The sequence below is a fragment of the Microcaecilia unicolor genome, chromosome 1 (genome assembly GCF_901765095.1).
Source record: "Microcaecilia unicolor chromosome 1, aMicUni1.1, whole genome shotgun sequence".
Taxonomy (NCBI): domain Eukaryota; kingdom Metazoa; phylum Chordata; class Amphibia; order Gymnophiona; family Siphonopidae; genus Microcaecilia; species Microcaecilia unicolor.
Genome location: NC_044031.1, coordinates 625,974,491 through 625,999,716, shown reverse-complemented (window position 1 = coordinate 625,999,716; position 25,226 = coordinate 625,974,491). Strand labels below are relative to the sequence as shown.

At 42.2% G+C, this 25,226-nt stretch overlaps 1 protein-coding gene across 1 annotated transcript in view; it reads left to right on the top strand.

The window, feature by feature from the left end:
• The window catches only part of LOC115481447 (protein mono-ADP-ribosyltransferase PARP10-like), an 82,211-nt gene extending 63,296 nt beyond the window's left edge, over positions 1-18,915 (top strand). The window contains 4 exon segments of the mRNA XM_030220575.1: positions 4,520-4,653; positions 18,049-18,223; positions 18,627-18,848; positions 18,851-18,915. Coding sequence (XP_030076435.1) covers positions 4,520-4,653; positions 18,049-18,223; positions 18,627-18,848; positions 18,851-18,915 — 596 coding nt within the window.
• The last annotated feature ends 6,311 nt before the right edge of the window (positions 18,916-25,226 follow it).

Below are 25,226 nucleotides of genomic sequence, written 5' to 3'. Positions count from 1 at the left end.
TAGGATGGCTGTTGTAATTGGTGATTCGATTATTAGGCATGTAGATAGCTGGGTGGTTGGTGGACATGAGGATCACCTGGTCAATTTCCTGCCTGGTACGAAGGTGGCAGACCTCAAGCATCACCTAGACAGGATTTTAGATAGTGCTGGGGAGGAGCCAGTTGTCTTGGTACATGTAGGTACCACTGACCTAGGAAAAGGTGGGAGGGAGATTCTAGAAGCCAAATTTAGGCTCTTAGGTAGAAAGCTCAAAACCAGAACCTCTAGGGTAGCATTTTCCAAAGTGCTCCCTGTTTTGTGCGCAGGGCCAAAGAGACAGGCAGAGCTCTGGAGTCTCGATGAGATGATGCTGCCATAAGGAAGGTTTTAGATTTATAAGGAACTGGGCAACATTCTGGGGAAGGAGGGAGCCTGTTCCAGAACGATGGGCTCCACCTTATTCAGGGTGGGACCAGGCTGCTGGCTGTGACATTTAAAAAGGAGATAGAGCAGCTTTTAAACTAGAAACTGGGGGAAGGCCGACAGTCGTTCAAAAGCGCATGGTTCGGAAAAAGGTATATTTCAAAGATATTACCAAAACAGGAACGATAGAGTATCCCGATAGCAAGGTTGCAATAGAGACCATAGTAGACTATCAGGCTCATTTTCAAAGCACTTAGCCTCCCAAAGTTCCATAGAAACCTATGGAACTTAGCCTCCCAAAGTGCTTTGAAAATATGCCTCCAGGTGTCTTTAAATAAAAAGCAGAAATAGTTTTAAGATTGCAAATTGTCAAGTGCTAAGCAAGAAGTAAATAGGAACAACAAATGTAGTTTGAAATTTCTATATGCAAATGCCATAAGCCTAAGAAATAAGATGGGAGAGTTAAAATATATGGCAGTAAGTGAAAAAAATTAGATATAATAGGCATGTGAGTCCTGGTGGAAGGAGGATCACCAGTGGGACACTGTCATAACAGGGTACAAATGATATTGTAGTGATAGGGTGGATCGAATTGGTGAAGGGGTAGCATTGTATGTTAACGAAGGCCTTGAATCAAATGCACTAAAATTCTGCAGGACGCAAAATGCATCTTTAGAATCCCTATGGATTGAAATTCCATGTGTAAAGGGGAAAAGGACACTAATAGAAGTGTACTACCGTCCACCTGGCCACGATGAGCAGACAGATGTAGAAATATTATCAGAAATTAGGGTGATTTCAATATTATTGACTGGGTAAGTGTAACATTGCTAGGGAGATAACATTCTTTGATGAAATCAAGGACTGCTTTATGGAGCTGCTGGTACAGGAGCCAACGAGGAGGAAAAATACCAGACTTGACCTGATGCAGGAGATAAAGGTCCTAGGGCTGCTTAATAACAGTGATAATATGATCAGATTTGATATCTGCTCTGGAGTAAGTATACACATGAAATCCAATACATTGGCATTTAACTTTCAAAAGGAGACTATGATAAAATGAGAAGAATGGTGGAAAAAAAAACTAGAGGAGCGGCCGCTTGATAACAGTGATAATATGATCAGATTTGATATCGGCTCTGAAGTAAGTACACACAGGAAATCCAATACATTAGTGTTTTACTTTAAAAAAAGACTGATAAAATGAGAAGAACAGTGGAAAAAAAACATTTAGAGGAGCAACTGCGGAGGTCAAAAATTTACATCAGGTATGGATGCTGTTCAAAAATACCAATCTGGAAGCCCAGGCCAGTTATATTCCATGTATTAAAGGAGGAAAGAAGGCCAAACAACAGCTGACATAGTTAAAAAGTGAGGTGAAGGAAGCTAATGGAGCTAAAAGAAAATCCTTCAGAAAACAGAAAAAGGATCCAACTGAAATTAATAAGAAACATCATAAGGAATGGCAAGTCAAATGCAAAGCGCTGATAAGGAAGGCAAAAAAAGATTGCATTGGAGGCAAAAACAGATAGGAAAACCTTTTTTAGATACATTAGAAGCAAGAACCTGGCAAAAGAATCAGTTGGCCCGCTAGATGACTGAGGTCTAAAAGGGGGCACTCAGGGAAGACAACCATAGCAGAGAGATTAAATGAATTCTTTGCTTCGGTTTTCACCGAGGAAGATTTGGGAGAGATACCAGTTGCCTCATTGGATTATTTGTTACCTTGTATCTAGACGACATCATTAGACCCCTGATGTAAGCTTTTGTTGCCGAAAAAAGGACCGTGTCGTGTCTGCTTAATAAAGTGAAGCTGAGTTGCCCCCATTCTTGAAGGCCTCTTGTGCCTTTTTTGTATATTTGCTTTGGCTTTTGGATTCCCTCTCCTTTAAAATCTCTAAGGCGATGCAGACATTCCTTCAGAATCAGTTCCTCCACGGGAGAAATTGGACAGCATGAGAAAGCTACATTGGAAATGGGAATTGGAGGAGAGGGTAGGTACAAATGGATGGTTGATACTCTAAAAGGAGGGATATATGCACACATACAGTACTTTATTACAATACCTGAGCCATATATCCTTTTTGAGATGGGATGACCAGAACTGCATTCAGTACTCAGTGTACGTACCAGGGACTTATACAGGGCGTAATGGTAATTGTCAGTTTTGTTCTTCATATCTTTTCAGAGAACCCTTGATATTCTATTTGCTTTTTAGGCAGCTTTGACTTACTGGGCTGTAAACTGTTAACTCAGAATATAGCAAATTGTACTTGTACTTGGGATTATTAGTATTAGGTTAGCAATTTCATGTTTGAGCTGTTTCAGGACTCTATGGCATTCATAGAAACATAGAAAAATGACAAGACTGTGGTTTAATAGCAAAGTGGAAGAGGCAGTAAAAGTCAAAAGGGAATCTTTCGGAAAATGGGAAATAGACCCTGTGAAGAAAACCAGGGTGAATGCAAGCACTAACAAGTTGGATGCAACAGCTAGTAATGCAGGCCAAGAGAGACCTTGAAAAGAAGATTGCTGTACAAGCAAGTGGGAAAAACCTTTGAAAGTGGATGGGCAGACTGGAAAGGTCATATGGTCTTCATCTGCCTTCATTTTTCTCTGTTTGTGTTTCTTGAATGCCCTCCGGTTCTGGTGATTTGTTGCTCTTGAGTTTGTTAGTTTGATCTCTATATCCTTTAGACACATACAATACAGTGATGTGCTTTAAAGACTCAGACAAAGAAATGTGTTTAGTTTTTGTGGTGTTACCTTATCTTTCCTGAGCACTCTTTTACTCTCTGGTCATCAAGCAGTCCAGCCAACTCTCTCAAGGGGTTTCCCCTCTTGCTTCTACAGCAAGTTTCTTTTCAAGGTCTCTCTTCACCTGCATTACTAGTTGTTGCATCCAACTTGTTAGTGCCTGTATTCATCCTAGTTTCTTCATTAAGGTCTGTTTTCCATTTTCCAAAAGTCTCCCTTTTTGGCTTTCACTGCCTCTTCCACTTCACTATTAAACCACATTGGCCTTCTTTTGAATGTTTTTGCTCCATGGAATACATTTTATCTGCCTTCTGTGGAATCTGGTAAATAAATGGTTAATGTTAGTCTAGAATACTTAAGGAAAATATTCTACATTCGATGGTAGAAAATGCACAGACTGACTTGTTCTCTCAGCCTTTACCTATTAGCCTCTGGATTGTCCAGGTAACTACAGGCAATAGCTAAGAGATGAGCTGTCTGTAGGAATGTTTGCTTTTTTCCTCATTGGGCATATATTTGTGGTCTTGTCTGTTTTCTGTCTAACCCACCCCCACCCCCTCATGTTTGTATTTGTCACTCCTTGAATGGAATGGATTGATTACCACATCTATGGTAGAGTCTATAAAAATGTATCCATTTTGAAACTTAGGCAGGAGAACCTGCCAGGAGAGAAATGTCCCTGTTGGGTTCCCCCACCCCCCCCCCCCCCCCCCTGTTAACAGGCTATTGTATGCAATTCTAAAATAAATGACTAATTCACATTAACCAGTTATAGATTTTGATTTGGTTATAGAAGGGGAATCGACACTTCCATCCATGCCTCATGCAAATAGTTGACCCTGGCAATAGTTCCTTTTAATTTGTTTTCTAAATCCTCATTTTGTCATAGTCTCCCTGTTCAAAATTAAGTGCTACAGCAGTAGTTCTTTGTTTAGGGTTTTTTTTTTTCTTTTAGCATCATGTTCTGGTAATGACAAATTTGATCACATTGTCTCCTCCCTCTCCCCCCCCCCCCTCAACCATGACCTGTGTACCAGTAAGAACTAATATGTAAAGTACTTTTTCCCTCTGATCAGGTCCTGGACCAACTGCTTCATGCAGCAGTCATTTATGGTATCTAGAAACTAATTCCCTGGCATGTCCTGATGAGACATTTGCCAACCAATATTGGGGCAAATCAAATCTTCCATTACTATTGTGTTATCTACTTAGTAAGAGTTCCTAATTTCTATTAGCATTTCACTGTCTATTAGTTTTTTGTTTGTTACATAACATAGTAAATTTTCATCTATATATGGTTTGTTAAAGTTTTTTTTATGTCTTTTTTTTTTTTTTTTCCTCCCCCCCCCCCTCCCCTCAGAGGAGGGTCTCTCTGAGACAGAGCATCAGATCGAGTTACAGCCTGTAGATGAATCCACAGAAGAGTTCCGCCAAGTGGTGCGACCGTTCTATGATACGATGGAGGACTTTCAGAACAAGATCAAAATTATAAAGGTATGAATAGCAGATCCTTCACACCATCCTCTACCTGCCCACTAATTCTCAGTGCTGTCCAGTATCCTCCACCTTCTCCTCCTCCCCCCTGAACTGTGTCCCAGCCCTTTCTACTTGTCATTCTCTTCCCATCTTAATCCCATCTGCTCCCTGAACTGACTCCTTTATCCAAACAAGCTTTCTCCCTCCCCTTTCCTTTACCTGATTTTCTTTCCTTTTTTGTCTTTGTAGAACAAGGCCAGTGCCGGGCACACTTCTACGGTCTGTGCCCTGATTGTGGCTGGACAGATTCAGTAGCTGGAGAACAAGGCCAGTGCCAGGCAGACTTCTATGGTCTGTGCCCTGATCATTGCTGGACAGATGGGCCAGTGCTGGGGCACCACTCAGGATTTTGTAGACCTTAATCCCCTTATCCGTCTCTTTTCCAAGCTGAAGAGCCCTAACCTCTTTAGCCTTTCCTCATACAAGAGGAGTTCCATCTCCTTTATCATTTTGGTCGCTCTTTTTCGAACCTTTTCTAATTCCGCTATATCTTTTTTTTTTTTTAAATACGGTGACCAGAAATGAACGCAGTACTCAAGGTGCAGGCACACCATGGAGCAATACAAAGGCATTATAGTATTTTTGGTCTTATTCACCATCCCTTTCCTAATAATTCCTAGCATCCTGTTTGCTCATTTGGCCACCACTGCACACTGAGCAGAAGATTATAGCGTACTATCTGCAACGACACCCAGATCTTTTCTTGAGCTCTGATTTCCCCCCCCCAAGGTGGACCCTAGCATCAGGTAACTGTGATTCAGATTATTCTGTCCAGTGTGCATCACTTTGCATTTGTCCACATCTGCTGTTTGGATGCCCAGTCTTCCAATTACTTAAGGTCTTCCTGCAATATTTCACAGTCCACACGTGTAAGTATGTTAAATAGTACTGGTCCCAGTACAGATCCCTTCGGCACTCCACTATTCACTCTCCTCCATTGAGAGAAATGACCATTTAACCCTACCCTCAGTTTTCTGTCCAGTAGCCAATTCCTAATCCACACTAGAACCTTGGTAAATTTCACCAAGATCAGTATTGCTTATTTAATATGAAGTTAGTTTGAAGCTTTCACTGCGAGTACAAGCTTTCCAAGTGAATATTCTGTATCTCAAAAAGTTTTTTTCGGTCATTTTTGTTATAGAATTGAAAATTAGGTGGAGTTTTTTTTATGACTAATGATTGGGGAGAACCACCCACAGATATGAAGGTTTGCCTTACAAGTGGATGTGAATCTCATGGTTTCTGAAGTCGTTTTTTTTTTTTTTTCTCCCCTTTTCTTTTTCTCCACAGTTTGGATAAATTGCTGATATTGCTTCACATGACCCTTCTGGAGATAACAGAATAAAATGGTGGAGATTTGTTTGTGGATTGTGATTATTTACTCCATGGAATATTTGAGTGTGGGGTAATTGAAATCACCCATTTATTATAGCGTTGCCCAATTTGCCAGCTTTCCTAATCTCCGTAAACATTTCTTCATCTGTTCGTTCTGTCCCAGCGGATGGTAGTACAGCCCTACAAGAATACTCCTTTCCTTCACACATGGAATTTCTATCCAAAATGATTCCACGCTGCTATCTGTGTCATGTGGAATGTTTATTTTATTCGACTCAATTCCCTCTTTAACATATAGTGCAACTCCCCCCACCCCCCCCCCCCCCTCCAATTTGATCCTCTCTATCATTGCAATACAATTTGTACCCTGTTGACACAGTGTCCCATTGATTGTCCTCTTTTCACCATGTCTCTGAGATGCCTATTATATCTACCTCATCATTTAGTGCTATATATTCTAACTCTCTCATCTTATTTTTTAAGCTTCTAGCATTTGTATACAGGCACTTCAAATTGTGTTTTTTCCTTTGATGTACAAGCTGCTTAGAAGTTGAAGGGGATAATGTACGTCCTTATCCTGCTCTCTCATTAAGCGCACGTGGCTTACTTTAAGCATTGTTGAACCCTCTGTACTGGGATTCCCTAAATGTCCTGCTTCAATAGTATCCTTCAAGGATACTCCACACTGAACCATGCACTCCTGGGCGACTGTCTGCTCCCCCAGCCCCCATTCTAGTTTAAAAGCTGCTCTATCTCCTTTTTAAAAGTTAGTGCAAATTTTAAAATTTTCTAGTTAATTCATTAATCTGACGTTAGAAAATCAGTCTAGAATCCAACATGATCCCCAAAACTTTAGACTTTGTTTTTTTCTATTTTTAATTACTCACCCATGGGTAATTTAGGTTCTTTAGATAGTACTTCTGAGAAGTTCTCAAAATAAACTAATTTTGTTTTTTGTTTAACTTAGGAAAGTTAGCAATGTCCATTTATCTACTAAATTAATGTGTTTGAATTTTCTCCAGAAATAAAAGGAAAATATCATCTGCGTAAGAGAAACAAAGATGCCCGACCTTGTCAGAAATGTCCCCAGTGAGTTCAAATAAACATTAATCAACAAAGGTGCAATTGGGGATCCCTGTGGAACAAGAGGAGGATACTACCCCATTCTTCCTCATGCAATATTAACTATTTTTCAGGAAACCCTCAAACCAGTTAAGAACATTTCCCATTAACCCCATCTCACTAAGTCTCACGCACCAACTAATGGACTGTCTCCAACTTCACTCCATTTTACATAGCTCACAATCCGGTTTTAGACCTCACAGTACTGAAACTTAGTTTTGGTACTAAAATATTAATACTCCAATTTTCATATGTCCAGTGCCTTTGACACGGTTGATCATAATATCCTTCTAAACATCCTTGACCATAATGGAATCTGTGGAGCTGTGTTAAAATGGTTCTCAGGCTTAGATCATATCAAGTGAAACAATCTGGTACAATTTAATCTGCATGGTCCCCTGTTTGTGGAGTGCCCCAGGGCTCTCCATTGTCCCCCATCCTATTTAACATCATGTTGATTCCATTAGGCAATTTACTGGAGAAAAATGGTCACCCAACATTCATTTATGCAGTTGTTGCCATCCATATTCCTTTCACTAAAGAATTTAAATGAAATTACTCATATCATCAGATTAGGTATCTCTCTAATGGAATCTTGGGCATCCAATTTCAAATTAAAATTCAACGCCAATAAAACTAAATTCTTAATAGTTACTAATCCTCATGATACTATAAATCTTAAATCATTTACCATCACATATCCCTGTGACTCAACTATGAAAATTGTAGGAGTCACAATTGACTAATTCCTCACTCTAGATAACCAAAGTGGTCTTGTGACTTCAATTAATTATGGAAATTGAAGAGACTAAGACCATTCTTCACAAATCAGTCTTCCGTACCCTAGTTCGATCCCTAGTCCTAATATAATTTGATTACTGCAACTCTATTTATGCAGGACTTAAAGGGAATTTCCAAAGAACTAAAAACCGCTTAAAACACTGCTGCATGTCTCATATTCAGACTACCATGCTTCACCAAGGCACCACCCCTTCTGTACGATTTGCATTGGCTGTCAGTAAAGATAGATTATCATTCAAGCTATAATTTGTATGGTTCAGCCCCAGTATACATGAACAACCTCACTGAATTACCCTCACATAATGCCTCTAAATCATCTAGAGCAGGGGTAGGCAACTCCGGTCCTCGAGAGCCGCGAGCAGGTCAGATTTTCAGGATATCAGGGGAAGAGGGGTTGGTGGTTGGGAGGTGTGGATAGTGGAGGGCAGACTTATACGGTCTGTGCCAGAGCCGGTGATGGGAGACGGGACTGGTGGTTGGGAGGCGGGGAATACTGCTGGGCAGACTTATACGGTCTGTGCCCTGAAAAAGACAGTTACAAATCAAGGTAAGGTATACACATATGAGTTTATCTTGGGCAGACTGGATGGACCGTGTAGGTCTTCTTCTGTCGTCATCTACTATGTTACTATATCCACAATGAATATGCATGAGATAGATTTGCATACCATGGAGGCAGTGCTTGCAAATCTATCTCCTGCATATTCATTGTGGATATCCTGAAAACCTGACCTGCCTGCTGCTCTCGAGGACCGGAGTTGCCTACCCCTTATCTAGAGAATATGTTATTCTACATTTCCTGAATTGTAAGAAAGTAACCTATAAAACAATCTATACTGCTATCTTTTCATATCAAGGCACTGCAATTTGGAACTCCTTACCTAAAACCATCAAATGCACCGATGATTGATTATTTGTTATTACTATTACTACTACTATTTAGCATTTTTATAGCACTACAAGGCGTACGCAGCGCTGCACAAACATAGAAGAAAGACAGTCCCTGCTCAAAGAGCTTACAATCTAATAGACAAAAATAAAGTAAGTAAATCAAATCAATTAATGTGTACAGGAAGGAGGAGAGGAGGGTAGGTGGAGGCGAGTGGTTACGAGTCAAAAGCAATGTTAAAGAGGTGGGCTTTCAGTCTAGATTTAAAGGTGGCCAAGGATGGGGCAAGATGTAGGGGCTCAGGAAGTTTATTCCAGGCGTAGGGTGCAGCGAGACAGAAGGCGCGAAGTCTGGAGTTGGCAGTAGTGGAGAAGGGAACAGATAAGGATTTATCCATAGAGCGGAGTGCACGGGAAGGGGTGTAGGGAAAGACGAGTGTGGAGAGATACTGGGGAGCAGCAGAGTGAGTACATTTATAGGTTAGTAGAAGAAGTTTGAACAGGATGCGAAAACGGATAGGGAGCCAGTGAAGCGACTTGAGGAGAGGGGTAGTATGAGTAAAGCGACCCTGGCGGAAGACGAGACAGGCAGCAGAGTTTTGAACCGATTGGAGAGGGGAGAGGTGACTAAGTGGGAGACCAGCAAGAAGCAGATTGCAGTAGTCTAAACGAGAGGTGACAAGGGTGTGGATGAGGGTTTTGGTAGAGTGCTCGGAAAGAAAGGGGCGGATTTTACGGATGTTGTAAAGAAAGAAACGACAGGTCTTGGCGATCTGCTGGATATGAGCAGAGAAGGAGAGAGAAGAGTCAAAGATGACCCCAAGGTTTTGAGCTGAGGAGACAGGGAGAATGAGAGAGCCATCAACAGAAATAGAAAACGGGGGGAGTGGTGAGGTGGGTTTGGGGGGAAAAATGAGAAGCTCGGTTTTGGTCATGTTTAATTTCTGGTGGCATTGAGACATCCAGACAGCAATGTCAGACAGGCACGCTGAAACTTTGGTTTGGATGCAAGGTGAGATATCAGAGGTAGAAAGGTAGATTTGGGAGTCATCAGCATAGAGATGGTAGGAAAAGCCATGGGATGAGATTAATGAACCAAGGGAAGATGTGTAGATAGAAAAGAGGAGGGGACCAAGAACAGAACCCTGAGGCACGCCGACAGGCAGAGGGATAGAAGTAGAAGAGGATCCACCAGAGTGAACACTGAAGGTGCGGAGGGAGAGGTAGGAAGAGAACCAGGAAAGGACAGAGCCCTGGAATCCAAGTTATTCTGAAGTCTACTGAAAACTCACTTCAGTCTAGCCTTTAAGGAAATAAGCACTCTTCTCAAACTCATGGCATTAATTTTTACCTCGTCCCACATCCCACTACTCCTGTCTATCCCAGCTAATTCTAGCCCTTACCTTTTTTCCTCCGTATTTCAACTAGCTTAAATTACGTGGAGGGGCATAATCGAAAGGGGCGCCCTAGTTTTCCTGAGGACGTCCTCGCAAGACGTCCCGGCGAAGGGGCGTGGAAACCCGTATTATCGAAACAAAAGATGGGGCGTCCATCTTTTGTTTCGATAATACGGTCGGGGACGCCGAAATCTTGACATTTAGGTCGTCCCTAGAGATGGTCGTCCTTAGACTTGGTCGTTTCTGATTTTTGGCAATAATGGAAACTAAGAACGCCCATCTCGGAAACGACCAAATGCAAGCCCTTTGGTCATGGGAGGAGCCAGCATTCGTAGTGCACTGGTCCCCCTGACATGCCAGGACACCAACCGGGCACCCTAGGGGGCACTGCAGTGGACTTCAGAAGTTGCTCCCAGGTACATAGCTCCCTTACCTTGTGTGCTGAGCCCCCAAAACCCACTACCATAGCCCTTACAGGTGAAGGGGGCACCTACATGTGGGTACAGTGGGTTTTTGGTGGGTTTTGGAGGACTCACATTTACCACCACAAGTGTAACAGGTGGAGGGGGGGGAGTAGGCCTGGGTCCGTCTGCCTGAAGTGCACTGCACCCACTAAAACCGCTCCAGGGACCTGCATACTGCTATGATGGACCCAAGTATGACATTTGAGACTGGCACAAAATATTTTTAAACTATTTTTTTGAGGGTGGGAGGGGGTTAGTGACCACTAGGGGGGAGTAAGGGGAGGTCATCCCCGATTCACTCCGGTGGTCATTTGGTCAGTTTGGGCACCTTTTCGTGGCTTGGTCGTAACAAAAAAAGGACCAAGTAAAGTCGTCCAAGTGCTCGTCAAGGATGCCCTTTTTTTTCGATTATGGGTCGAGGACGCCCATGTGTTAGAGACGCCCAAGTCCCGCCTTTGCTACACCTCCGTCACGCCCCTGGGAACTTTGGTCGTCCTCGTGATGGAAAGCAGTCAGGGACGCCCAAAATCGGCTTTTGATTATGCCGATTTGGGAGACCCTGGGAGAAGGACGGCCATCTTCCGATATTACTTCTGTTAATATAGTTTGAAGATGTTCATGCTTTTCTAATTGTTATGTAAGCCACATTGAACCTGAGTTCTACTCGGGCTAATGCGGGATATAAATGTCATAAATAAATAAAAAGATGATCAACTGCGTCAAAAGCTGCCGAGATATCAAACTATAGAAGGATAATTTGTTTCCCTTTACTAAAGTGTTTCCTTATTTCAGTTATCAGAACAAGTAAAAAAAAAAGTCTGTGCTGTGCATTGCCTAAAACTATGTTGCGATGAGTGCAGATGTGTAGAAGAAAAAAGGTATTTGGAAAATTGTATATTGACTACAAACTCCATTAATTACAGATTCCATTAATTTGGCAATTCATGGAATACTTGAAACCAGTCTGTAATTTTCTACAGTAGTAAGATCTCCAATGTTCTTTGGAATTGGAGTTAACACAGTATTAGCAATGTTTGCAGGATAATGTCCTTTTGACAATGTTACATTGATAAATCCTAGTAAGCCAATTCAAATGTTCAAAGGAATGTGTTTTAGTAAATAGGAGGGGCATGTAGCCATGATTAGGGCGCATACCTTAGAAGTTCGCCCAGCACTGGTTTTACTCTCCAATTACTGGTGTTGCCCCCAATCTCCGCTTAGATTCCGTAGATCCATTCCTTCTAAACAGGATTCCTTTGTGTTTATCCTACACATCTTTGAATTCCATTACCGTTTTCATCTCTACCACCTCCTCTAGGATAAACAGCACAACATCTGTTTTACTGTTCTGGGATCTTGCCAAGTACTTGTGACTTGGATTGGCCACTGTTGGAAACGATACTGAGCTTGATGGACCTTTGGTCTGTCCCAATATGGCAATGCTTACATCCCTTTTCACTCTTCTGAACCACATCAACATGTCCTTCATTCAGTGCAACACGTGTTGGGCTTTAGTTCTAAGGCAAATAATCTGGAACCTTAGAGCTTGCCCCATCTGTCTTCAGATATCTACTTTGAAAGATGAAATCAACAACCTCAAGAAGGAAATCAATTAAGGAAGCGTCCAGAATTTCTCGATTCCCAGCCAGTTGACCACCAGCACTGCCACAGAGATTAAAGCAATAGAGGAATAGATGGGTCATGCTACGCTGTGGTAGATTATGACCTGTGACACAGAGGTCACCCTCCCAACCATTGGAGCGTTATAATGCTGAAAAAAGAAGTACTGATGTGAAACCAGAGGCAAAGAATGGAATATAATCTAAGAGACATCCCCAAAATAATGAAAGATCTGTGCAAAGCAGAAAATTCTTATAGCTAGGGGACTCCATTATCGGAGGCATTAAATTAGGAACACAGTTCAAAGGACCCAACCTAATGAAGTGCCTTCCAGGATCCTTCTCTACCAGAAGTAAAAACCAAATAGTGAACGATCCGAGAAGAGAGTAAGGATTCTAACACTGATGATGTAAACCTCCTGGGTACAATAGCAAGTTTGGAGCACAGAGAGCATCCAGAAGCTTGGGGAGGGACTGAAGTCTTTGGTTTGGACTGCGGCTTTTTCTGAAGTTATTCCTACATGTGGAAAGGGTGAAGAAAGACTACGTAAAACGGAGAAATTCAATAAGTGGCTCAAAGTTTGGCGTAAAGAAGAAGGTTTCAGATACATAGGAGGATGGGGGTAGTACATGGCAAAATCATGAGCTGCACTGTAATGATGGGCTACATTTTTTTCTGTGACAGGAAAAAGGATCCTTGGGAAGAAATTTAAGTAGAACGGTTCAAGATCTGGAAGCACTGATATTTAAGGAAAACTTGGATATTGTTGCTATTACAGAGACATGGTTCAATGATTCCCATGAATAGGATGCGACCATACCGGGCTATAATCTTTTTAGAAAGGGCAGGGAGGGCCGAAGATGTGGAAGAGTGGCATTGTATGTGAAAAACAATATTGGAGCTGCTGAAAAACCAGAAGCGAGCAGTGGCAGTCCATTTATTTGGCTGGCGGGGCTCGGTATCCCTGCAAGCAAAAGTAAAGGAGTTCAGAGATGCCAAGGGAGGTCTTTCTCAAAGCTGGAGATTTACCACCACTGTGCTGCAGAACCTGGGATACCTGGGGAAAAGAAGAAGCTATATGGATCATCGGATCATCCTGGAGAGAAGATGGAACCTGTATCCACACTGTCCGGACACCGGAGACATAATTAAACTTTGACAAGCGAAACTTTAGCAGCACGAGTGACATGCAATTATATGGATATGAAGGACTATAAAGTTGCTCGTAGCTTCAAGTAATATCAAGATAAGTTATTTATTTGCATTCTAATCAAGTCTATTGCAACAGCATTACTGCTCTTTTGAATTTTAGAACTTTAATGGTAGTGCACTAAAAAAAACAACAAAATATGATGTAAACACAATGTTGCACATGGACATTTATATTTAAAACTTAGTATTAGTAAACTCACTACAAGCAAATATTGTGCACTGCTGGAGGTTGGGGGCAGTCAATGATTATACTGAGTCACAACTGCAGAGGCTTAATATAAGCATGTTACAGTGTGCCTGCGTGACAGTATGAGACGTCCCCTTATAAATAATAGATTGCTGTTGTAGTAACTTTGCTCTTCCCGTATAGAGTTGTGTATACTGGAATTAAGCAGTGGATTTTCCCAAGTCCATCCTAATATTGATTTATGGACTTTTTTCTTAAAGTATCCAAACCTATTTTTAAACCCAGCTAATCTAGTTGCTTTTACCACATTCTGTGGCAACAAATTCCAGAGTATAATTACTTGTTGAGTGAAGAAATATTTTCTCTGATTTGTTTTAAATTTGCTATTTAGTAGCTTCATTGTGTGCCCCCCTAGTCCTAGTATTATTGGAAAGAGTAAACAAGCGATTTACCTCTACCTGTTCCACTCCGCTTAGTATTTTATAAACCTCTATCATATCTCTCCTCAGGCGTCTTGTCTCCATGCTGAAGAGCCGTAGCTGCTTTAGCCTTTCCTCATAGGGAAGTCTTCCCATCCCCTTTATAATTTTTGTTGCCCTTCTCTGTACCTTTTCTAATTCCACTATATCTCTTTTTGAGATGTGGTGACCAGAATTGTACACAGTATTTGAGGTGTGCAATTCTGGTCACCATGGAGCGATACAAAGGCATTATAACATTCTCATTTTTGTTCTCCATTCCTTTCCTAATTATTCCTAACATTCTATTTGCTTTCTTAGCTGCTGCTGCACATCGAGCAGAGGGTTTCAATGTATCATCAACAATGACACCTGGATCCTTTTCCTGGGTGGTGACTACTAATGTTGAACCTTGCATCACGTAACTACGGTTTGGGTTCTTCTTTCCCACATGCATCACTTTGCACTTGCTCACATTAAACGTCATCTGCCATTTGGATTCCCAGTCTCCCAATCTCGTAAGGTCCTCTTACAATTTTTCACAATCCTCTTGTGATTTAACAATTTTGAATAACTTTGTGTCATCAGTAAATGTAATTACATTGCTAGTTATTCCCACTCTAGATCTTTTATAAATTTTAAAAAGCAGTGGTCCCAGCACAGACCCCTGGGGAACCCAGCTATCTACTCCTCTCCATTGAGAATACTGACCATTTAACCTTATTCTCTCTTTACTATCTTTTTATTTATTTATTCATTAGGTTTTATTTACTACCTTTTTGAAGGAATTCACTTAAGGTGGTGTACAGCAAGAACAACTCAAGCATAAGCAATAGACAATTACAGCAATAAAAATATTCAAATAACAGTACAAAGTATGTACAGTATACTACTTATGATGCCAACACAATACATAATAAAACATTTTAATAGACAGTGTATGGTATAAGCAAAGATGGAACATATAGATAGGTAAGAGGAATTAGAAAAGAAGGGGACTCATTTTAAAGAAAGTTCCGTATGTGTTCAGAGAGGTGATTAAATACTATCTCAGCTAGGGTAGGAGTGGATAAACATGTCCTGCTGCAGTATGTGCAGCCCGTGTCACTCTGTGTGTGTGTGCATGAGACCAACAAGTAGTTAGTTCTTCTATTAAAGGCATCGTTTTAAATCCACAATAGGACATTACCTCCTATCCTATGTCTTTCTGATTTCCTCAGGCGTCTTTCATGAGGTACTTTGTCAAATGCCTTTTGAAAATTCAGGTACACTATATTCACCGACTCACCTTTTTTTCACATGTGGATTTAGCCAAGGGATATCATTTACTACATTTTTTTTAAGGGGTGAATAAATATGTGGATAAAAGTGAGCCAGATGATATTCAGTAGACATTTGACAAAGTACCTTGCAAAAGACTCCAGAGGAAATTAGAAAGTCATGGGATAGGAGCAGTGGTATGCTGGGGGTGGGGGGGGGGGGGGGGGTGGACCAGGGGGACAATGCATTACTCTCTCCCCTTCCCCCCTGTGCAGCCACACTAGCAACTTTTCTGGTAGGGATGCCGAGCCCCACCAGCCAAATAAATGGACTACCGACATTCCCTGCTGCTTGTGTCTGGCTCTGAGCAGCATTCCAAGAATTCTCATACAGACTTGCATGAGAAATCTTGGCATGCTTCTCAGAGCCAGAAACGAGCAGTGGCAGTCCATTTATTTGGCTGGCGGGGCTCGGTATCCCTGCAAGCAAAAGTAAAGGAGTTCAGAGATGCCAAGGGAGGTCCTTCTCAAAGCTGGAGATTTACCACCACTGTGCTGCAGATGGAAAGCCAACGAGTGAGGCTTTTCTCGTGGGCTTCAGGCAGCCATGTGGCAGACGCACATTCTAAAAACTGACATATTCTAATAAATAAATAGAAAACAAAACTCTTTTTTTCTATCTTTATGCAGTCATTTTATTTTGCTTATTATAGTGGTCCCAGTCTCTGGTTTCTGCTTTCCTTTTTCTCCTCTTAACTGTTTTGCCAGTCTCCTTGTCCATTTGTCACTTCCTTTCTGTTCATGTCCACCATCCATCTTCTCTCTGCTTCCCTATCTAACTGACCCAGCTTCATCCCTGTCTTCCCGCCATGTTGAGCATCTTCCATCTCTGTGTCCCTATTCTTGCCCTGTTCAACATCTCTGTTGTGACCCTATGCCCTCCGCCACATAGCAGCTTCTCTCTTTCTTCCCTCCACCTTCCCCCTCCCACCCAGGGGTCCAGGAAGTGTTCCTCTCTCTTCTCTCGCTCCTGCTCTGTCTCCCCTTTCCAGGGCCAGCATCTCTCCCTCTTCCTTTTTTCCCTGCAGGTCCTGGCACCTCTCTCCTTTCTTGTCCTTCCAAGTCCCGTCCCCCCCCCCCCCCCCCCCCAGTGCAGCATCTCTTGCCCTCTCTGTTTCTCATTTGAATCTCTGTTCCCTACCTAACCTCCCTGTCCAGCACCTCTCTTCTTCTTGGCTTCCCCTACCTCTCAACCTCCCTGCCCTTCCTGATGCAGCAACTCTGTCCCTCCTTGGCCCCCCCCCCCCTTACAGCATCTCTGTCTCTGTAATGACATTTAATGTGAGCAAGTGCAAAGTGATGCATGTGGGAAAGAGGAACCCAAACTATAGCTACATAATGCAAGGTTCCACATTAGGAGTCACAGACCAGGCAGCAAAGAAAGCAAATAGAATGTTAGGTATTATTAGGAAAGGAATGGAAAACAAAAATGAGGATGTTACAATGCCTTTATATCACTCCATGGTGTGACCACACCTCGAATACTGTGTGCGATTCTGGTCACCGCATCTCAAAAACGATACAGCAGAATTAGAAAAGGTACAGAGAAGGGTGACAAAAATGATAAAGGGGATGGGACGACTTCCGTATCAGGAAAGGCAGAAAAGACAGCTGAGGGCAGATATGACAGAGGTTTATAAAATGAGTGGCGTGGAATGGGTAGCCTTGAATCGCTTGTTTACTGTTTCCAAAAATACTAGGATTAGGGTGCATGCAATGAAATGTTTCTTCACTCAACATGCAATTAAACTCTGGAATTTGTTGTCGGAGAATGTGGTAAAAGCAGTTAGCTTAGCGGGGTTTTAAAAAGGCTTGGATAGCTCCCTAATAGAAAAGTCCATAAGCCATTATTAAAATGGACTTGGGGAAAATCCACTGCGTATTTCTAGGATAAGCAGCATAAAATGTATTGTACTGTTTTGGGATCTTACCAGGTACTTGTAACCTGGATTGTCCACTGTTGGAAACAGGATGATGGGCTTGATGGACCTTTGGTCTGTCCCCGTATGGCAATACTTATCTATTTAACCAAGCTGTGTTGCAAACCTAAATCTGTCTACTGAGGTTTCCTGTGACTATCAGCTCTGTATTCCATAATGGAACCGGCTAAGCTGTGCTGCAAAACTAAAGTTAAAATTCTATGCTGGGATTTCCTGTGACTATCAGTTCTGCTCTACACTGATGCTATGGTAAACTTTAGAATAGCCCCTTAACTACTAGCCTATGAAACTGTAATAGAGTCTTTAAATTCTAAATGAGGAAAACCCTAAATTCCTTAAACTACCTTTTGCTAAATAAGTAGGGTAACCTATAAAGACCCTGAGATAATCTATTTAACTCTAAATCTATCTTTCCTAAGTTTTAAAAGCTTACCAGCAAACACCTTACCAGTGAAGATTTGTCCTGCTCTGGAAGTCCTCACTTCTCGACTTTCTGTGGAAATCCTCACTTCTGAAATGATGTTGATTTAAATGATTTGTATTTAATTTCCCACTTGATTATCCCTCCTCGTTTTAATGACTGTCAAGGTTTTGTCTTTCCTTGTTGCAGGTGGAACGACTGTCTAACCCCCTCCTCTACAAGCAGTACCGTCTGAAGAAGCAGTCTATGGTACAAGCAGGCTGTCAGCAGCCCGTGGAGCGCCGACTGTATCATGGCACCACAGAAGCCAGCAGCCGTGAAATCTGTCACTATGGCTTCAACCGAAGTTTCTGTGGCAAGAATGGTGAGCTAGGAAACCTGAACTATGTGTCTTTCTCCTCTGATCCCCTCTATGAGATGTGGAATAAACAAAGAGTGACCTTTATTTGCTAAAAGTGGAGAAGAGCAGCAGAAAGTTAAGTCTTGCCAACTATTTGCAATGTCATATTTACCTAATTCATATATAGCAATGAGGTTAATAAGGAAATGCTACATGTCCTGTTGGTAATAGACATTTATGTAGTTCCAGTTTGTTAATTAGAGCAGCAAGATGAAGTTAAGTAAATTTGGCTGCCAGTCTCATTATTGCTTAGATTCTCATGTTCGCGTGGCCCTGCCCTACATGCCAGAGCATTGTATATACAGGTTGTCCTGGTACCAGCACATGATCTTGGCTAATGCTCTCTGTTTTAATGATTCTTCTCCAGCGACTCTGTATGGACAAGGCGCCTATTTTGCAGCTAAATCGGTGATGTCAGTGCAAGATTTTTATTCTCCACGAACCCCAGAAGGAAACAAGTATGTCTTTGTAGTGAAAGCCTTGACCGGAGATTTCACTGCTGGAAGCCCAGACATGAAAGCCCCGCCCCTGAAAGAGAACATGTATCCATTCCGCTATGACAGTGTTGTGGACAACACCATAAATCCAACTATTTTGTTATATTTAATGATACACAGGCCTATCCAGAGTATCTTATCACCTGCCAGAGGATCTAATACTCAAGATGTATCCCAAGTATCTTATCACCTACCGGAAGAATAAATAACTAGATGTATCCTGAGTGCCTTATTGCCTGCCAGAGGATCTAATACCTAGACATATCCTGAGTATATTGCTCCCTGAACATATGGGCTGTGACAGAAACCTATAAATCATAAACCCATTTCTTATTACAATATGGACACATTATTTAAAGAGCCATTGAATGTGCAAAGAAATGTTCAAATAAAACATGTTGAAATAAATGTATCAAAAAATAGTGGTGGTATCCCAACAAATAAATGTGTGTGTTATGGTGAGCAAATGTATTATTTTGTTATTGGTAATGATTGTCTTTCTTGTACTTAGAAGCCAGATGTACGGAGTCACATCCTGTCCTCATCTGTAAGTTCTAGTCATCTGAAGGCTCATGTGTCGCTTCCTTAAAATAAGTCAGTTATGGGTTGCACTACTTTCCCTTAATGCAAGCAGAATTACTAAAATGCTGACTTGAGTGTTCAACCAATTTTTATTAATGGCCTTTTTGGGGCTCCCAGTAACAGACCTGTGAAGCCTCAGGCAATGAGCAGGAAATTTCCCCCAAATGTGGGAGGCTTAGCTACAGGAACTTCAAATCACATGGCAAACATTTTCTGTTGTGAGGTTAGAAGTTGTGCACATTTGCTATGCAGTGCTGATGCATAAACCAGCCTGGGATGTGTGGTCAGAATATTCCACTTAAAAATTGCACCCCCTTGGCAGTTCTGCAGTAACACTGTATACAAAGGGCAGTTTTCAAAGCATTTCTGCTCCTTAATATAAACACACAGTTCACTGCACAGCTCTATGTTGCTGCTGTAAATGTAGTTGTTTCTGAGGTGGCATCACTTGGCATAAATACATAAGCGTTGCCCTATTGGGTCAGAGCAGAGGTCCATGAAGCCCAATATCTTGTTTCTAACAGTTGCCAATCCAAGTCACAGGTCCCTAGCAGGATCCCAAAAGAGTAAAATAGATTTCAGGCTCCTTGTCCTAGGTATAAGCAGTGGATTTTCTCCAGTCCACATTAATAATGGTTTATAGACTTTGTTTTTAGGAGGGGGAAAAGGAGGAGTTGTGTGAAGAGCCCAGCTGTCTGTGTCTTAAATGCCTGGTAACCCCCACACTCCCGAAATCATGGACTGTCTAGGAAGGAGAAGGACATATGTGACTAAATGTGCTCAGAAAGTATCTGCTGCACATTTTATGAGTCACCACTGATGTCTCTCTATTGGGATTTATTAACTGCCTTTATAAAGAGATTCACTGAAGGCGGTGTACAGCAGGTACTGTTTAACTAAGAACTTACAATTTTGTTAGCAGCATAATCATAGTAAAAATGACCATATATAAACATAAATACAATAAATGAGGTAAACTTGAAAACTGCAAATTCAGTTCTAATAATGGGACTGTCATGAAACAGTATCAGAAATATGCACATTTAATAGCACTGAAATTCAAATAACATAGATATGATACAATGTCTGCATAACACTAATGGAACATCTAATAAGTACACATTAGAATGTTCAGATAACAGCTATAATAGAACTAGTAAAAAAAGGCCCGTTTCTGACACAAATGAAACGGGCGCTAGCAAGGTTTTCCTTGGAGTGTGTATGTTTGGGAGAGTGTATGTGAGAGTGACTGTTTGAGAGTCAGAGTGAAAGTGTGAGTGTGTGAGAGAGAGAGTGAGTCTGGGTGTGAGTGTGTGTGAGAATGAGAGTGTGTGCAAGTGTGTATGTGAGACACAGTGTGAGAGAGAGTGTGTGTGTGTGGGCAAGAGAGAGAGTGTGTGTGAGACACAGATTCTCTGTGAGAGTGAGTGTATGAGACCAAGCGAGTGTGTGAGTGACTGTGTGGCACATAGAGAGTGAATGTGATACTGTGTGAGACAGAGTGTGTGAGAGTGAGAGTCAGAAAGACATTGTATATGAGAGAGAGAGTGTGAGCCGTGCCCTCCCAATCCATGGCCATCTGTCCCCTGCCCCCTCCATTCATCCCTATCCAGCAATTCCCTTCTCCCTGAGTCCTGCCCTTCCAATCCATGCCCATCCATGCTCCTCTGTCACCTGGCCCCTCCATTTTTCCCTATCCAGCATTTCCCCTCTCTGCCTGAGGCCTGCTCTGCAATCCATATCCATCCATGCCCATCTGTCCCCTCCATTCATCCCTATCCAGCAGTTCCCCTCCCTGAGTCCTGCCCTTCCAATCCATGCCCATCCATGCTCATCTGTCACCTGGCCCCTCCATTTTTCCCTATCCAGCAATTGCCCTCTCTCCCTGAGGCCTGCCCTGCAATCCATATCCATCCATGCCCATCTGTCCCCTCTATTCATCCCTATCCAGCAATTTCCCTCTCCCTGAGTCCTGCCCTCCCAATCCATGCCCATCCATGCTCCTCTGTCCCCTGCCCCCTCCATTCATCCATTTCCAGTAATTCCCCTCTCTCCCTGTGCCCTGCCCTCCCAATCCATGCCCATCCATGCCCCTCTGTCCCCTGCCGCCTCCATTCATCCTTTTCCAGCAAGTCCCCTCTCGCCCTTCCATGACCCCCCCCTCGCATCCATGCTCCTCTATTTCCCATGTCCCAGCCTGGCCCGCCCTCTTCTCCCCCCCCCTTTGCATCCATGCCCCCCCCCCTTCGCATCCATGCATCCCTTTTTTTTTTTATTATTCTTTTTAACTTTACCTCCGTGGCGGTTCGTGCAGCGAAGCGTCAGGGAAGGAGGCGGCGCTCCCGACGTCTAGCTTTCCCTTCGCTGTGTTCCGCGGAACACAGCGAAGGGCAGGCTAGACGTCGGGAGCGCCGCCTCCTTCCCTGACGATTCGCTTCCGGATTTGTTTGGTTTGAGGCGAGGGCGGGGCTCGCTGCTTTGAAGGCTTCACACCACGAATCCACGAACCCTTCAGCCTGGGAGTGACGTCAGATGGCTTCAGGGCTTCACGGCTTCACAGAACGTTGTCCTCAGAACGTTGAGGGTGCGTTTTATTATATTAGATGTCAGCATAATACCAGTGAAACACTTAAGCACCCATTAGAACATTCAAATAGCATAGATATAACGATGTCAGCATAATTCTAATGGAACACCTAATAAGCACACATCAGAACATTCAATTAACATAGATATAAAAACAATGTCAGCATAATACCAATGAAACACCTAATAAGCGTGCGTTTGTATATTTAAATAACAGCTGTAATACAATGTATGAAACATCTAATAACCAAGGCAAAAGAACATTCAAGTAACAGAGATATAATACCAATGAAACACCTAATAAGCACACATCAGAACATTCAAATAACATAGATATAATGTTGGCATAGGTGATCACATTTGCGGATGACACAAAACTATTCAAAGTTGTCAAGTGCAGGAAGACCTTAGGAAACTGGAAGACGGGCATCCAAATGGCAGATGAAATGTAATGTAGACAAAAATGCAAAGTGATACACATTGGGAAGAATAATTCGAATCATAGTTATCTAATGGTAGGGTCCACTTTAGGAGTCAGCACTCAAAGAAAACCAAGGTGTCATTGTAGACAATATGCTGAAGTCTTCTCCCAGTGTGCGGTGGCCAAAAAAGCAAACAGGATGTTAGGGATTATTAGGAGAGGGATGCAAAATAAGACCAAAAATATTATAATGCCTCTGTATCGCTCCATGGTGTGACCTCACCTGGAGTATTGTTTTCAGTTCTGGTTGCTGTATCTCAAAAAAGATGTAGTGGAATTAGAGTTCAAAGAAGAGCAACCAACATGATAGAGGTGATGGCTTTCGTATGAGGAAAGGCTAAAGAGGTTAGGGCTTTTCAGCTTGGAAAAGAGATGGCTGAGGAGAGGATATGATTGAGGTCTACAAAATCCTGAGTGGAGTGGAATGGGTGGAGGTGAAACGATTTTTCTCTCATTCAAAAAGTACAAAGACCAGGGGGCACTCAAGGAAATTGTATGGAAATACTTTAAAAACAAATAGAAGGAAATAGGCTCTCTAGAGGAGGGAGAGTAGATGGCATGGATGGGCAGACTGAATAGGCCATATGATTTTTATTTGCCTTTATTTTTCTTATGATTTCAGGACACCCACAATGAATATGCTTGAGATAGATTTACATACAGTGAAAGCAGTTCATTCATATTTATCTCATGCATATTCATTGTGGATATCCTAAACAATCTGACTGGCTTGGTCTGTCCCAAGGATTGGGCTGAGAACCTCTGGTCTAGATAGACAGCATGGTCCATGTGTAAGATTTGTGCAGGTTGATTCTCACAGCAAACATGGAGGTGATGAGACCAAGTACGAGATTGAGAAGCAGCTGTGAATGAGAAATTCATTGAAGTAATGCTTCTGGAGGCATCATGAATCTCTAGGAGAGGGGAAAATGTAACTGTACTGAGAGCGGACAACTTGCCACAAATCACCAGAGCTTGCAGAACAATGCCTTGACTCCACCTTTCCTTGAATTAAAGAACCAGTATGCAGCTGTGGAAGTGGAGGATGCGAAAACATCCCAGGAATAGGAGGAACGGAAGATCAAAACCCCAAAGATGCTGGATCAGTAACCACGAGGAAGCAAAGGTTAATTCTTAGGTCTTCACCGAGGAAGATGTGGGAGAGATACTAGTGCCAGAAATTGTATTCAATGCTGATGAGTCAGAGAAACTAAAACAAATCTCTGTAAATATGGAAGATGTAATGAAGCAATTTGACAAACTGAAGAGTAGTAAATTGCCTGGACCGGATGGTAAACATCCCAGAGTACTGACAATTGAAAAATGAACTTGCAGAGCTAGTGTTAGTAGTATGTAATTTATCTTTAAAATCAAGCGTGTTATCAGAGCATTGGAGGGTGGCCAATGTAACACTGATTTTTTAAATAGGGTTCCAGAGATTATCAGGGAAATTATAGACTGATGAGCCTGACATCAGTGCCGGGCAAAATGGTAGAGACTATTATAAAGAGCAAAATTACAGAGCATATAATAAGCATGGATTAATGAGATGCCAACATGGATTTAGTGAAGGGAAATCTTGCTTCACCAATCTACTACATTTGAAGGGGTCAACAAATATATGGATAAAGGTGAGCCGGTTCGATATTGTGTATCATGGAGTTTCAAAAAAGGCATTTGGTAAAGTATCTCATAAAACTCTCCAGAGGAAATTGGAGAGTCGTGGGATAGGAGGTAATGTTCTAGTGTGGATTAAAAACTAGTGAAAAGATAGAAAACAGAGAGTGGGATTAAATGGTCAGTATTGTTAATGGAGAAAGGTAGATAGTAGGGTCCCCCAGGGGTCTGTGCTGGGACTGCTGTTTTTTAACATATTTATAAATGACCTAGAGATGGGAATAACTAGTGAGAGAATTAAATTTGTTGATGACACAAATTTATTCAAAGTTGTTAAATTGAATCGGAGAAAATATTTCTTCACTCAACGAGTAATTAAACTCTGGAATTTTTTGACAGAGAATATGATAGATGAAATTTAATGTGGGCAAATGCAAAAGTGATGCACATTAGGAAGAATAATCCAAATTATAGTTACTTGATATGAGGTTCAATACATTGAAATTTTCGCTCAGTGTGCGACAGTGGCCAAAAAAACAATCAGAATGTTAGGCATTATTAGGAAAAAGAAAAACAGAATATTATAATGCCTCTGTATTGATCCATGTTACGATCTCAGCTTGAGTGCAATTCTGGTCACCATATCTGAAAAAAAGATATAGCAGATTTAGAAAAGTCCCCCCAAATGAGCTGTCTGTCCGGCCTATCAACCTCCCTCCCCATCCTGGTACTATTCTCTCCCTTCCTTCTTCCCGATTCATGCACTGCTGCCTTAGTTTAATCTTCCGTACTGCCGGCAGCATCGGTGAAGCACACTGCCTCTGGCGGCCCCAGAAGCTTTCCTACTGCTACAACGTATCCTGCCTATGTGGGACAGGAAGTTGTAGTAGAGGGAACGCTTCTGGGGTTGCTGAAGGCAGTGTGCTTGCTCCACTGACGCTGCTGGTGGCCTTGAAGATTAAATGAGGGCAGTGGTGCAGGGAGTGAGAAGCGGGAATGAAGAAAATAATATCAGATCCTTTAGAAGGAGGGGGTGGAGAAAGCAAGGAATGTTGCACCTGCCAGTTGGGGGAGAGAGAGAACTGCCACATCACCAGGGATGGGAGGGAGGGCAGGATGGATATCAGACCACAAGGGGGGAAGGGAAGGAGAGAGATGACAGACCATTGGGGGGGAGAAGAGGATGGAATCAGAGAGATGCCAG